Below are 15,267 nucleotides of genomic sequence, written 5' to 3' on the forward strand. Positions count from 1 at the left end.
TGCTGCTTCAGGACCTGGAAGAGTTGCCGTGATAAAAGGAACTATGAATTCTGCTGTCTACCAAGAGATCCTGAAGGAGAATGTCCGACCATCTGTTCGTGTACTCAAGCTGAAACGAACTTGGGTTCTGCAGCAGGACAATGATCCTAAACACACCAGCAAGTCCACCACCGAATGGCTGAAGAAAAACAAAATGAAGACTTTGGAATGGCCTAGCCAAAGTCCTGACCTGAATCCTATTGAGATGTTGTGGTATGACCTTAAAAAGGCCGTTCATGCTCGAAAACCCTCTAATGTAACTGAATTAGGACAATTCTGCAAAGATGAGTGGGCCAAAATTCCTCCAGGACGCTGTAAAAGCCTCATTGCACGTTATCGCAAACGCTTGGTTGCAGTTGTTGCTGCTAAGGGTGGCCCAACCAGTTATTAGGTTTAGGGGGCAATCACTTTTTCACACAGGGCCATGATGGTCTGGATTTTTTTTCACCTTTAATAATAAACACCTTCATTTACAAATTGCATTTTGTGTTTACTTGTGTTGTCCTTGACTATTGTTTAAATTGGTTTGATGTTCCGAAACACTTAAGTGTGACAAACATGCAAAGGAACAGGAAATGAGGAAGGGGGCAAACACTTTTTCACACCACTGTATATAGCGCTAACAGTTTGCACAGTTCTTAACAAAATGAAGGAAGCCATTACTGTTACATTACAATTTGAAATAAGAGGAATCAGAGGGCCCTGTTCAATCTGAGTTTACAATCTAAAAGATTAAGATTAGTAAAATAAATATGTGGGATTTAGTCAGTCACAAAAAAAAATTCCCTGCTCAACTGAAACCTAATTTAATGTATATTGCTACTTCCCAATTTACTCTTTATGGGGCAAGTCAGGGGCATATCTAGCATGTCTGGAACGTAGGGTGTTTTTTTTTTGCACTATCCTCATATCACAATTATTTTCAATAATAACCATGAAATAAAACATCATGGTTGCTGGAGGTGGGAGCAGAACTTAACTTAAAGTGGGTGCTAAGCCACTTGTATATGTTTATACAATCCCCTCTGTTTAATAACAATATGTACCCCAGTGTCTGTGCTATATGAAAAAAATGCTGATTTATACCTTATTTTACAGCGCCACCTGACGCTCACGTGACTGCTCGGCTCTCTCCTATCCCAGGCTGACATATATAGTGGGAGGGACCAAGAACTTCTGCTAATGTCAGCCGAGGAGGAGAGAGCCGAAAGTTACATATCCGCTGGGAGGTGCTGTAAAATAAGGTAGAAAGCAGAATCTTTTTTCATGTAGCACAGACACTGAGGATGTGAGGATGTCCGTGAGGGTGTACGTTGACCCAGATGCCAACCGCAATCTCAGCATACTGTCCTCTGAACAGGGGGGCCAGTGGAAAGGCCGTAGACTGTAGGGAAGCCAGAAGCTGTAGACTGCCATGTGTACAACTGGGGCAATCAATGGCGGAGAAGGATCTGGGGGTTTTGGTAGAGCTCAATAATAGCATGCAATGCCAAGCTGTGGTTTCCAAAGTGAGCAAAGTCCTTTCTTGTATTAAGAGAGGTATGGACTCCAGAGAGAGAGATATAATTTTGCCCCTGTACAAATCATTAGACCTCATCTGGAATATGCAGTTCAGTTTTAGGCACTGGTTCTCAAAAAGGATATTGGGAACTGGAGAAAGTGCAGAGGAGGGCAAAGATTAGAGGAACTGAATCTATTCCCTCTTGAGAAGAGGAGATTAAGGGGGATATGATCAACATGAAAAAATAAATAAGTGGTCCCTATAGTGAACTTGGTATTGAGTTATTCACTTTAAGGTCATCAAAGAGGACAAAGGGGCACTCTTTATGCCTAGAGGAAAAAAGATTTAATCTCCAAGTATGGAAAGGCTTCTTCACAGTATTGCCGTGTACACACGACCGGACTTTCTGACAGAAAAGGTCCAACGGTCTTCCCGACGGACTTTCAACGGAGTTATGATGGACTTCCGAATGAACGGACATGCCCACACGCCAACGGAATAAAGTCCATTCGAAAGTCCGTTCATTTTGACCGCAATGACGTACGACAGGACTAGAAAAGGAAGTTCAATAGCCAGTAGCCAATAGCTGCCCTTGAGTCGTGTTTGGTCCATCGGACCAGCATACAGACGATTGGTTTTCCCCATAGGAATTGAGTCTGTTGGACAGATTTGAAACATGTTCTATTTCTAGGTCTGTTGGAATTTTTTAAAGAAAAATGATCGGGCTATCACACACAAGATCGGACTATCCAACGGAATGATTCGGTCGGACCTATTCTGCCGGTCGTGTGTACGCAGCATAAGAGCTGCGAAAATGTGGAATAGACTCCCTCCAGAGGTGGTTCTGACAAGTTCAGTAGATTGCTTTAAAAAAGACCTGGATTCTTTCCTAAATGTACAGAATATAACTACTGTAGTTACTAACATTTATAGGTAAAGTTCATCCAGGGAAAATCTGATTGCCGCTTGGGGGATCAGGAATTTTCCCTGCTGTAGCAAATTGGAGAATGCTTTGCTGTTTCTTTTTGCATTCCTCTGGATCAACTATGGGTGAAGAATTGGGTATATGGGATTGTATTATTATTATTAAAATTATTATTTTCGGTTGAACTAGATGGACTTGTGTCTTTTTTCAACCTCACTAACTATGTGTAGTGGCCATAACCTGTTGCAGGGCGGCCTTGACTTATTGGGCTTACCAGTTACCTTCTCCTGGTCTTCCACGTCTAGGGGTTCCCAGGGTTGATGCCCAACGACTTGAACACTGACACAGATGAAGTCCTTTAACAAGGGTTTTATTTTGCAGTAGTAACATCCAATAACACAGTCTCTTGTGGGAAAGAGGGCACCTTGAACTGCAGGCCTAGCAATGTCTCTACTTCCACCCAGAGAGTAGCCACTCGCAGCTGGGTACTTCAAGGCTGAACAGATCTCTAGCCAGAGATCATGACAGTCAGCACGTTGAATCAAAACTTGAAACAATCCTATGAACATGGACAAGTTGTAACTAAGCTGTAGACAGCCATGTGAATCTTTTTCCTCAGTACCTGGAACGTTTCCCATCTCCTCAATGGTACTGGAAAAGCGTGAATTTGTCCTTCCCAACTCAGTAACTAGGCACTTCCCAGGATGCCACTTGCAGGCCCTCCTCCGAAGAGTCCTCCCCCGGTTACTTCCACAAGCTGTGGTACCCCTCCCACCTGAGAGCACACCCAGACACCTTGAATCCTCCCTCAGTTACTGTGCCTCAGACCAGCAGGTTCTGAGACTTGGGAACAGATGGATCCCTACCCCAGTCCAGACGGGTCTACCACCAGGGGCCTCTAACAGGAACATGTTGTGGGATGTCGAACACACCTCTTAAGTACCCCTTCCCAGACTCCTCAGCAGGCCTCGGAACTCCCACTGATTGGTTCCGAGAAGGCTGATACCTAAACATCCAACCAGGCCTGGTTCTGGCCTGTCATGTGCACCTCACCGTTCACATGACCAGCCAGAACTTTCAAACACAGCCTGGCCAGACTGATGTTAAGGCTAACCTATGTAATTAACCCTCAGAACCCCTACTGTTCTGAGGCAAAAACTAAATTTACATGCGTATGGCATTTTGTCCAAAATGTCATCCGCTACATATGTAACTATGTTGATCGGGCGCCGGGATGTGGAGCACACTGTCGAATTCAGCACCACGGAGGACAGTCCTGGATTGGAAATTGCGCAACATGTTTTGGAGCATGTACAGAATATCAGGGTGGTGTGGTGTAGCCATACATGTGCACAGCCTATTGCATTAGCGTGTGCATCCCAAAGCTCAAACACACATGCCTTTCTCTGCAGCCTCAGCTGCACAAGATAGTGAATGAATGGGAAGTGCTTTGTGACGAGTGGCTTCCTGTTTATTCACAAACTGAAGCATAGTAAACACAGTGAATGAATGGACAGTGAGTGAGTGTGTTTTTTTGGAAAAGGAAGGGGTCGGTAAATTGCATATTTACTAGCCTCTTCCCCACTCTCCATCCTGAAAAATCCCATGCAGCAGCCGGTGGGAGAAGAGAGGAGGGAAACCAGAAGCACTGTGGGGAGAAGGGGCAACAAGGGGGCGCATAGTAATTTGGTTGTGCCCAGGCACACCTGGCACACCCCCTGCACACGCCTATGGGTGCCACACTCCTTTCTCAAGCACAAGCTTGAGAAAGGAGGGCGGCAACACACCCCTGGATGTTCTGAGCATGCTCTGAAATGCATTGCGCAATTTCAAATCCAGGACTGTCATCTGTGGTGCTGCCTTCCACGGTGTGCTCCACAGCCTGGTGCCCGATCTACACAGGGCCTTATACAGTTTCCGGCTTCCCTACTGTCTCCGGCCTTTCCACCGGCCCCCCTGTTCAGTGTACAGCTTGCCGAGATTGTGGATGGCATCCAGGCTGACGTGCACCCTCACAGACATCCACCTATTTTTTTTATGCCTGTAAGCAATGCACAACATGTGAGAGTGTATAATCTTCCTGCTTTTATTGTTGCATTAAAGATACTACACTTAGAGGCGCTTGTCCCTTCTCTTTTTATGCTTGCATGTTATACCTGAGCAGTGGTTAAAACGTATGTTATCCCCTTCTGCTCCATACAGGGGCTGGCCACATCTAAAGAGAATAATGTCCAGTCTACATTGAGCTTAGCGTGTGTGTGCATAGTGGAATGCGGAAAAGGTTGCTGCAAGGTAGAATTGTCGTGGACAGTGCAAATATTATTTAGAAATGTTGTGGAAGTGTGGGCACATAGAATAGGTGCTTTTATTTGCTTGACTTACTTACAAATTTGGCACCAGGGTCCCGGATCTTCTAATTACACATTTGATTATCTTACCTTGCAACATTTTAATACACAGGAATCATTCCAACATAATCTGCAGCATGTGCTGTTTATTTATGAATTTGTCTTGTGCACATTCCTTATTTAGTTTTCATACAAGCTTTAATCATGTCTAAATGTTTCTACAGATGTCAATGAATGTGAAAGGGAACCCTGTCGGAATGGCGGAATTTGTACGGATCTGGTAGCCAACTACTCATGTGAATGCCCCGGTGAATACATGGGAAGGAACTGCCAATACAGTAAGCAGCGCTTTCTTGATCATGTGTTTGATATAATTATACCTGTGTGCTTTCAGTGAGAGTAGACAAGTGTATCAAAAACATCTACACATTTGCTCAGATGTAGGGGTCATCTTTTGTACAAATTCTTCTTTCAATACATGAGCAGGCTGTGAATGTGATTTACTTTGTATAAAGCCTGTTGCTTCCAAAGAATAGAAGAGATATCAATCACGCTAGTCTGGTGCCTGCTTAAATTACTCTCAAACTGTTCTGCATATCAAACATAACAGAAGGCTCCTATCTCCTCTGGAAATCAGAGCTTGTTTCCATGATAGGGACCAGCATCTCACATCTATTTCCCTATTACTATGCTAAAGCAAATGCTTTTTTGTTAATCTACTTTAGCGTTCTATTGTAATCTTAGATTTATCTATTGTGATGGGTTTTTTTTTTTTTTTTTTTGTTTGGGACAGCTGTATTGTTAATTGAATGTAAATCTTCACAGCTAGACACAAAAGAGGTTTTATTCCTATTTTTCACATTTAAAAAAGGACAGTATAATCCAAAGTAGAAATAAATTGTATATAAAAAGTATTTTCACACAATTATAATATTTACAATGTATTAAAATTATAGAAGGGAATGTATTTGATATATTTTCTCAAATATTTAATACATAGTTATATAGTTAGTCAGGTTGAAAAAAAGACGCAAGTCCATCTATGCCAAAAAAAAAGGAGAAAGAGTAGAGACACAGATGGTCTCAGGAGTGCTCACAGTCGGGGACACAACCACGCAATATCAAATAATATGGTAAATTTTATTGACAAATAATATACACATCTCAAACAAAGTCCCACTTGTGTCACACACGGCTTCACAGATGGGACCTATACCTGCATAATATCAAAAATCTATATATAAAAACACACAGACTGCAAATACAAATGCTGAGAGAAGGCACCCCCACCATCCTAAGCCAAGCCCATCATATAGTTGATAAAGCTGTGAGCATGAAAAAAGGGAGTGAAAATGTCTCTGGATATAAAAGTCAGAAGTTATGGCTGAAAGAAAACAGTCCTAATAAGGGACTCTCGGGTAGCCCTCTGTATTCCTAGGGTGGAGATGTTACGTGAAAAGTTATAACGATCTTAATAGTCATGAAAGGAGTCTATTCATAAGACCCAGAGAATCCTGCTGGTTGCATATGTAAAGCAGAGCCCTTCCAAGCACACACAGCTGAAATCAAACGGTGCAGGGCAATATCACAGTGAACTGTCCATACCCCAGTCTGTTTTGTATCAAAGATTGTCTGTATCAACCAAAAGTCTGTTGCAATGACACAGGAGTAATAATGAAGATATCATACCAGTCCAAATGAGCTCCGCTGTCACTGTTGGCCACATTCAGGCATATATTGTAATAAAATCCATGGAACAGAGACAGGCTGTAAACAAAATAAACTATGTGTGTCCATCAGCGTGTGAACTCATGTTACCCCGTCCATACCCACAGCACTGAATGGTGAAATAGCCGTACAAAAAGTCCTTCAGCAATCACTGGTGAAGTTGCTCAGGGGTATCAGGAGGGGGTGTAAGTAGATAAATATCCGCGCTCAGTTAAATTTAAACAACTAACAGCAGTTGAACACCATAACCCAGATACTGGGCACAGAAATGCAAAGAAAAAAATAAATAAAGTGTTCAATAAATAATCATCAAATAATTGCACAAGTGAAACGTGCAAAAATGGTGACAATCCAAAACCAAAATATAGTGGCATTCAAACAAAATCAGTATTAACAGGTAATTGTAAAAATTCATTCATATGTGAGTCCATAAATCATAAATAAATGTCCAACAGATAGTGTGACTTAATTGAATAAAAATAATATACTTGACCACGTGGGACCCATCACCTTTAATCACCACTAATAAGATGGGGGCTTACCAGATCATCAGGGACCCCCTGTTTAAAGGGAGGTCAGTCAGGGCGTATGTCAAAAATTCCAGCTCCAGGCGACCAGATGTGAAAAAATGGGTGTTTCCTATCTGCAGACTCCGCAGCTCAGGTGATCAGTCACCGCAAACTTCCCAAATATTTGCCAGCGTGAAGGAAAGGTCTGAGTGGACAAAGATAACCATATATTTCACCTTTGTTTTGTTGGATACAAATCAGGAGGGGGGGGTTTGCCAGTGTCTATGGCGTCGTAAGGACGACGCATTTTGTGCTTTAAACCAAGCACCTCATCTGGACAATGTGCCTATCTTTACAGTCTACTTAAATAAGGCAAACTAGCCAATCACATTTTGACTTGCACACACAATTGTGCATCACCATCTTGTGGTAAACAACTAAAACTACAGTTGGATCATGCAATAGCAATCAAGCAGGTAAGGTACACTAATTAGTCAAAATAACAAAGTAGCACAGATACACCAAAGTGCATCAGGCTATATATTCAAAGAGTGTCTGACATAAGCAAACAAAAAATAAATAGTAATCATCACAGCATAACTCGACCAGGAATAAAGAGCCACACCCATAACTGTAAGATAGAATAGGTTGTAAGATAGAATAGAATAGTCTGTATTAGCATAAATAAGCAAATATGTATTGTTAAACATACTGAGAAGAATCTGACCCATCATATTGGCCATATGAACCAGTACCAAGATCTATGCCTGCAAAAACACTTTCAAACTCAACTCCACATTGAGGCCCTTGGGCTAGAGAGTCTGGAGCCTAAATATTCATTGTTTTTCATGTGTCATGAGTACAGTATCAAAATCCCCCCTACGATCAGATACATTTATTGGAAAAAGCCCTTGACTCTAATACCTGATGTACCTGATGTACTGCCCTGGTGGAATTGGAGAAAATGTTGGGCTACTGGGGTCTCTTCCTTAAGATAAAAGATTTGATCGCATACTCATTCACAGAGTCTGAGTCCCTAAAGACTAGTGCAGTCAACAAATTTTCAAATGCCGCAGTGTCCACAGGGGTTCATGGCCCTCAAGTCCATCTAGTTCAACAAAAACAAAAAAAACAAACATACAATCCCATATACACAATCCTTCACCCACAGTTGATCCAGAGAAAGGCGAAAAAGCCCAACAAAGCATGATCAAATTTGCTATAGCAGGGGGAAAAAATTCCTTCCTGATTCCCCAAGAGGCAATTGGATATTCCATGGATCAACATTAACTATAAATGTTAGTATCCAGGTTTATTATGTACATTAACCTCCCTGGCGGTATGATTCAGCCTGGATTTAGGTGCTGAAAGCGGTACAATTATTTTGCATGGACGTCTTATATTGTAGTCCTGTAATTCTTAGGAATAACTCTCTTAAATCTGTTCAAACCAGAGTCTAGCAGACATAACAAAAATTATTCAATAATGTAATCAAATCCTAAAACACTGAAAAAGGGACACTTTTTGGTTGCTATGGACAATCTCCAAATTTCAGGCAGAAAAAACAGTATTTATAATATAAAAGTGCATGCAGGGCACTGCACAGACCACTAGGGACAAAGGGGGTGTGTATTTTTTAATACTGTACTGTAATCTGTAAGATTACAGTACTGTGTGTGTTTTGTGTGTTATTACTCTTTTGAATTTGCCGCCGTTCTCCGCTACCGTGCGCCGTAACATCGCAGGGAACGGAGCTCGGTGGCATTTGGCACTGTGAATCGAGCGGAGGACAGCTCAATCACATAGTGCAGGGGACAATGCTGGATCCAGGGGACAAGGTAAGTAACTCTCCCTGTGTCCTCCCCTGCATCCAGCGATGCAATCTCGAGTCTGGCTAGCGGTTACCGCTCCTGTCAGTAAAATCCCAACCCGAGCCAGACTTGGGATTACCGCTAGGGGGGTTAAGGAAAGAACCACCTCTGAAAGGAGTCTATTCCACTTACTGTGAAGAAACCTTTCTGTATTTGGAGATGAAATCTCTTTTCCTCTAGACATAAAGAGTGCCCCCTTGTCCTCTGTGATGACCTTAAAGTGAATAACTTAACACTAAGTTCACTATATACAGTAGACCACTTGTGTATTTGTACATGTTGATCATATCCCCCCTTAAACTCCTCTTCTCAAGAGAGAATAAATTCAGTTCCTATAATCTTTCCTCATAGCTGAGCTCCTCCAGTTCTTCAATATCCTTTTTGAGAACTCGTGCCCAAAACTGAACTGAATATTCCAGTCGAGGTCTTAATGATTTGTACAGGGGTAACATGAGATCTCTCTCTCTGGTGTCCATACCTCTCTAAGACCAAAATCAATGGGGCAGCACTGATACCAGCAGCGTTTTGCGGGCGGATTTAACCTCTTTTCGGCTGCAAGGGTTAAAACCACCTTTACTGCTAAAATGATGGTAAAGCAGCGCTAAAAATAGCACCGCTTTACCGCCAACACCCAGGGAGGCTCAGTGTGAAAGCCGTCTTAATATAAGAAAGGATTTTTCTCACTTTGGAAACTGCAGCTTGGCATTGCATGCTATTATTGAGCTTGTGATCTACCAAAACCTCCAGATCCTTCTGAACTTTGGATTCCCCCAGTTGTACTCTCCCTGGTATGTATGATGCATGCATATTCTTAGCCCCCAAATGCATAACTTTACATTAAGCCTCATTTGCCCAATTAGACAGTGTATTGAGGTCGGCTTGTAAGTTGGAGACATCCTGTAAGGACGTTATTCCACTGCATAGCTTGGTGTCACCTGCAAAGAATGAAATGGTACTTTTAATCCCAGACCCAATATCAGTTATAAAGATAGTAAAAAGTAAGGGTCCCAACACTGAACCTTGGGGTACACCACTGATGAGCAAACACCTAGATATACTAAGCTTCTGATTTCATGCCTGTTGTAATATGCTAAAGAGGAAATACTCTTTAACCACTTATGGACCACCCTTCGTCGTTAAACATCAGTATTTTGAAGAGGGATATCCATGTTATGGCAGCAGCTAGTTACTATAACACAGGTATCCTCTCCTTCAGTCGGTGGTCCTCTTTCAGATAAAAGTGGTCTCTGCAGCGGATTTGCCAGAAGATCACTTTTATTGGCGGCGGGAGAGGGCTCTTACCGGAGCCGCTGGCAGCGGCAAAATCGATCGGGTCCTGTATCCTGTTAGGTATGGGGACGAGTGAGGGGAAGATGGTTGCCACCCGTCTCCATACTATTGCAGGGCGGAAGCAACATCAAAATGTCACTTCCATTGATAACTCTTAAAGTTTTATTTTTACATTTCATTTTTTACATTTTTTGTCGTTGTCTTTTTGACCCCAGATCTCAAATTCAAGAGGTTTTGTCATGCTTTTTTCTATTACATTGTAATAGGAATAAAAGTAACACCATTTAAAAAAAATAAATAAATAAAAAGGTAAAATAAATAAGAAAAAAAAAAGAAGAAGAGCGGCACCCACATATGAAAATGGTGTTCAAACCACACAAGTGAGGTATCACTGTGATCGTTAGAGTGAGAGCAATAATTCTAGCCCTAGACCTCCCCTGTAGCTAAAAAGATGTAACCTGTAGACTTTTTTAAACATCGCTTATGGAGATTTTTAAGGGTAAAAGTTTGTCACCATTCCACAAGTGGGCGCAATTTTAAAGCGCAACATTTGGGTATCAATTTACTCGGCATAACATTATCTTTCATTATCTTTTAATTCACAAAAGTGTATTTTTTCCAAAAAAAGACTGCTGCGTAAATGCGGTGTAACAGAAAGTATTGCAACAACTGCCATTTTTTTTTTTTTTTTTTTTTTTTTTTTTTTTTGAGTTTAAAAGAGTTTTATTGAAAAATAGTTGGCATAACAGAGTTGAAGCTCCCACACAGGGGAAAGCCATAAAAAAAAGAATAGATAACAAAACATGTTGTACACATGAACAATATGGAGTAAGTTTCTTACTCCGTCATCAGGTATAAAACTAAAGGGGTAACAGCAGGGAGAACCTAGTACCGGGGCGGGTCAGGAGTATAGTTTAACCTGCCCAACTAAAGTGAAAAATAAACTCCTGAAGAAAACCATGGTAGAGATGTGACAGGGAAAAGGAACTAGGAGTACTAGGCGTGCACAAAAGAAAAGACAAATTAAAAAAATAATAAGCATAAATGAACCCCCTCTCCCGGCGGCCTGGTGCCCCGACACCCCGACAGGGATCTCACTGTGTCGGAGCCCCATGGCTCACCTGGGACCGAGGATAAGCTAATGTCAGGTCACATCATACCCCGTTTAGTGTAAACTGAAAACATGACTAACAAAAAGACTAATAGGAAGAACCTGGGGGAGTCCCCAAGGGGGTCCTGTTCAAAGGCATAGCTCCCAGCTGGACATGATGTCAGGCCCCTGGGAGAGCCAAGCAAACAAAGGATATTGTTATAAATACATGCCTAAATATAATTGTTAAGCCAGAGCATGTTCAGGAAAGCGTCCCCCACCCCCCCTCAGCCTGGCCTGACCAGGGGGAGGGGGAGGGGAGGGACAAGAAGGAGAAAGAAAGAGAGAGAAAAGGAGAGGGGAAGAGGGGGAGGGAACCACGTTAAACTGAAAGAGCCTGGGTCAAGGAGAGCCGGAGGCGAACAGAAGGGAGAGTAGCTCAAAATATAGAGCAATCACTAGAACAAAACACCGAGACCAAAAACTAAATAAGGATCCCAATGTGACTAGCCCAGGGCTCCCAAACCCTTTTAAATTTACTCGTTTTGTCCAGAATAGTGTAGGAAATTTTTTCTTGAAACATAATCCAGGTAATTTTTTGTTTCAGATTCGGGAAGGAAACCCTAGGGGATTTCCAGGACCTGGTTATAGTCAATTTAGCACCCAATAGGATGAAGTGAATCAAAGATTGAGTATGTTTGGAGATGTGGGGGATTCCTTCATTTAAGAGGGCGAATGTTGGGGATTGGGGAGCTGCTTGGCCGGTGACCTTGCGGATCAGTGCAAACGTCTTATTCCAAAAGTTTCTAATCCTGGGACACTCCCACAAAATGTGAATGAGCGATCCCAGGTGCCCACACCCTCTGAAACATAAGGGGGAGGATTGAGGGTAGAACTTAGCAAGGCGTGTGGGTACAAGGTACCAACGGGTAAGGACTTTGACGTCCGCCTCCACCAGAGATGTGTTGAGGATTCCCTTAAATGCAGTATTGAAATGGGTGTGCCAGGAGTCCAGGTCCCACTCGATTCCTAGGTCGCGTTCCCAGCTCAGCATGTACTGCGCTTTATCCGTTGGTTCGGCAAATGCCGAATAGATCAGCGAAATCCCTCCCCTCATGTCTATGGCTGAAGAACACCAGAGTTCGTAAGGCGAAACTGTGAGGGGAAGGGGGTATTGGGAAGTTAGTTTATGCAGAAAGTGGGATAATTGTTGGAACCGGAACCTTTCTGTAGGAGGCATCTCCAACTTAGAGATGCATTGTTTCAACTTAAGTGGTCCTGCCGGATTAAGATAATGTCCTATTCTATAAAGACCTTTGTCTATCCACCATTGGAATGCTTTGATATTCAGCCCCGGCTGAAATGAGGGGTTATTGAAGATATGTGCGAGAGGTTGCCACCTGGAGGTAAGCGTAGTGGACTTGTAAATCTTATCACAAAGAGCAAGGGAGTGAGAGAGGGTAGGAGACATGACTGGGGGTCTAGATTTTGGAGGGCGCCATAAGAGGTAATCGATAGTAAATTTAGGGATAGCCTGTCTTTCCATCTCTATCCATTCGGGTTTAGGACCGCTTGAGTAAACATTAGATATCTGGCAGAGTTGAGCTGCTTGGTAATACCACCAAAGATTGGGCAGACCTAGACCGCCTTTTCTTCTGGGTCTAAATAATGTTTTCTTGGGGAGTCTGTGGTTGGATTTGCCCCAGGTAAATTTATTAATTGCCGATTGAAGGTTCTGTATAAGAGACTTAGGTACCGGAATGGGTAGAGAGCGAAAGAGGTATAGTAACCTAGGAAGAAGGGTCATTTTTACAGCGTTAATTTTCCCTATCCAGGATATCTTATGAAGGGACCATTGTTCAAGATCATTTTTAAGTTTTTTGATCATGGGTGGGTAATTCTGGTGAAACAACTGGCCAAAGTTAGATGTAAGTTGAATCCCTAGGTATGGGATAGAGGGAGAGCTCCAGGCGAAAGGGAAGTGTTCTTTTAACCTATTCACTACTTCAGGGGTTAAGGAAACATTGAGGGCTGTTGACTTGGCCATATTAACTTGGAGTCCTGAAGCTTGTCCGAATTCTTGGAGGAGTTGAAGGACATGAGGGGTCGAGACTGTGGGGGAGGTAATAAAAAGGAGGACGTCGTCTGCGAACAGAGCGCATTTGTGAATCGTATCGCCACAACGTACTCCCTGAATGTCCGGATGATTCCTGATGGATATAGCTAACGTTTCAATACCAATGGCGAAGAGAAGGGGGGAGAGTGGGCATCCCTGTCTGGTTCCTTTACTGATTAGGAAGGGGTCTGAGAGGTGGCCCTGGAGTCTAACCTGTGCCCGAGGGTGAGAGTAGAGAGCCCCCAGGAGGTGAGTGAAGTGGGGACCAAAACCCCATTTTCGTAGAACGCCAAATAAGTAAGGCCATGTGATAGTGTCGAACGCTTTCTGCAAGTCTATAGAAAGAAGGAAGCCCTCCTGAGGAGGCCCTCCATCCCACCCTGAGTTGAGAAGGGAAATAATATCCACCGCTCTCCTTATCTGGTCCGGTCCCTGTCTTCCGGGAATAAATCCCACTTGGTCCTTATGGATATAGTTGCTAATGAAAGATCCCAGACGGTTGGAGAGAATTTTGGTCATTATTTTCAGATCGTTATTGATTAAGGAGATGGGCCTATAGTTACTAACTAGACTCTGGTCTTTCCCCGGTTTAGGGATAACCGAAATATATGCCAAATTTGTTGCGTGGTCTAGGGGTGAAGCTTGGGACAATGAGTTAAAAAATCGGGCCAGATAAGGAGATAATATGTCGGAAAAGGTCTTATAATAATGTGTTGAAAATCCATCAGGGCCCGGGGCAGACCCCTTCCTAAGGTCTTTAATGACTGCTCTAACTTCTGTTTCCGATATGGGGGCCTCCATGATTGAACGATGAGAATCCGATATCTTTGGGAGAGGGACGCTATCTAGGTAGTTTTCGGTGGACTGAGAGCTAATATGGTTCGGGCTAGAGTAAAGCTTAGCATAGAATTCGTGGAAGGCCTTCAGGATATGTTTGGGGTTTTGTGTAAGAGCACCAGATGGTGATTTGATTTTTGGGAGGGCCTGAGCTCTAAATTTGGGGGAGAGTTTCGCTGCGAGGAGTGGTCCGAATTTATCTGAATTAAGATAAAATCTGCCGCTCACCCATCGGGTATGGTTCTCGGCGCTGGATGTGAGGGCGGTGTTAAGAGCGATCTTGGCAGCATCGAGGCGAGCAAGGGAGGAAGCAGAGGGGTGTTTTTTGTGCTCTTTACATAGGATCTGGAAGTTTTTCTCCAAGTTGACAATGTCTACTTGTTTTTCCCGTTTAAGGCGGGAGGAGAGCTGAATGAGCTTACCCCTCATAACTGCCTTATGTGCCCCCCACAAAACACTGGGGGAAATGTCCTCAGTGTCATTCGTACGGAAATATTCTTTTAGGTCAATTTCAAGGCTAGTGCGATGTGCCGGGTGAGAAAGCAAGGACTCTTTCAGCCGCCATTGCGGAGGAGTTGATCGAATCAGGCACCCGGAAATCTTCAAGGAGACTATTGCGTGATCAGACCAAGGGACATCAGCTATGGCGGCATGGGAGGTTAGAGGAATATCAGTGGAGTGAATGAAAATGTGGTCTATGCGGGCGTAGGTACTATGGGGCGCAGAAAAGTGCGTATAATCTTGGGCTGAGGGATTCAGCTCCCTCCAGGAGTCTATCATGCCCAAAGCGTGAAAGAGCCTCGCAATGCGAAGACTCTGCTTGGGAGGCCTCTTCAAGAGAGACCTCTTCGAGGAGGACTTGTCTAGCACGTGATCGAAGGCGACATTAGAGTCGCCACCCATAATCACCTTACCCTCCAGGTGAGGGGAAAGGGAGGTCAGCATCGAAGAAAAGAACCTAGTTTGGCCTTTATTAGGGGCGTAATAAGAAATGAGGGAGAAAAGAGACCCAT

The 15,267-nt window shown here is 43.2% G+C and overlaps 1 protein-coding gene across 1 annotated transcript in view; it reads left to right on the top strand.

Annotated features, from left to right (window-relative positions):
- EDIL3 (EGF like and discoidin domains 3) overlaps positions 1-15,267 on the top strand; it is a 976,894-nt gene that overhangs the window by 563,352 nt on the left and 398,275 nt on the right. Inside the window, exon 5 of the mRNA XM_077462438.1 lies at positions 5,038-5,151. Coding sequence (XP_077318564.1) covers positions 5,038-5,151 — 114 coding nt within the window. The remainder of the gene's footprint in view (positions 1-5,037; positions 5,152-15,267) is intronic.

This window comes from Lithobates pipiens, unplaced genomic scaffold (assembly GCF_037356315.1).
Source record: "Lithobates pipiens isolate NorthernLeopardFrog02 unplaced genomic scaffold, aLitPip1_a1.2 Scaffold_3, whole genome shotgun sequence".
NCBI classification, from domain to species: domain Eukaryota; kingdom Metazoa; phylum Chordata; class Amphibia; order Anura; family Ranidae; genus Lithobates; species Lithobates pipiens.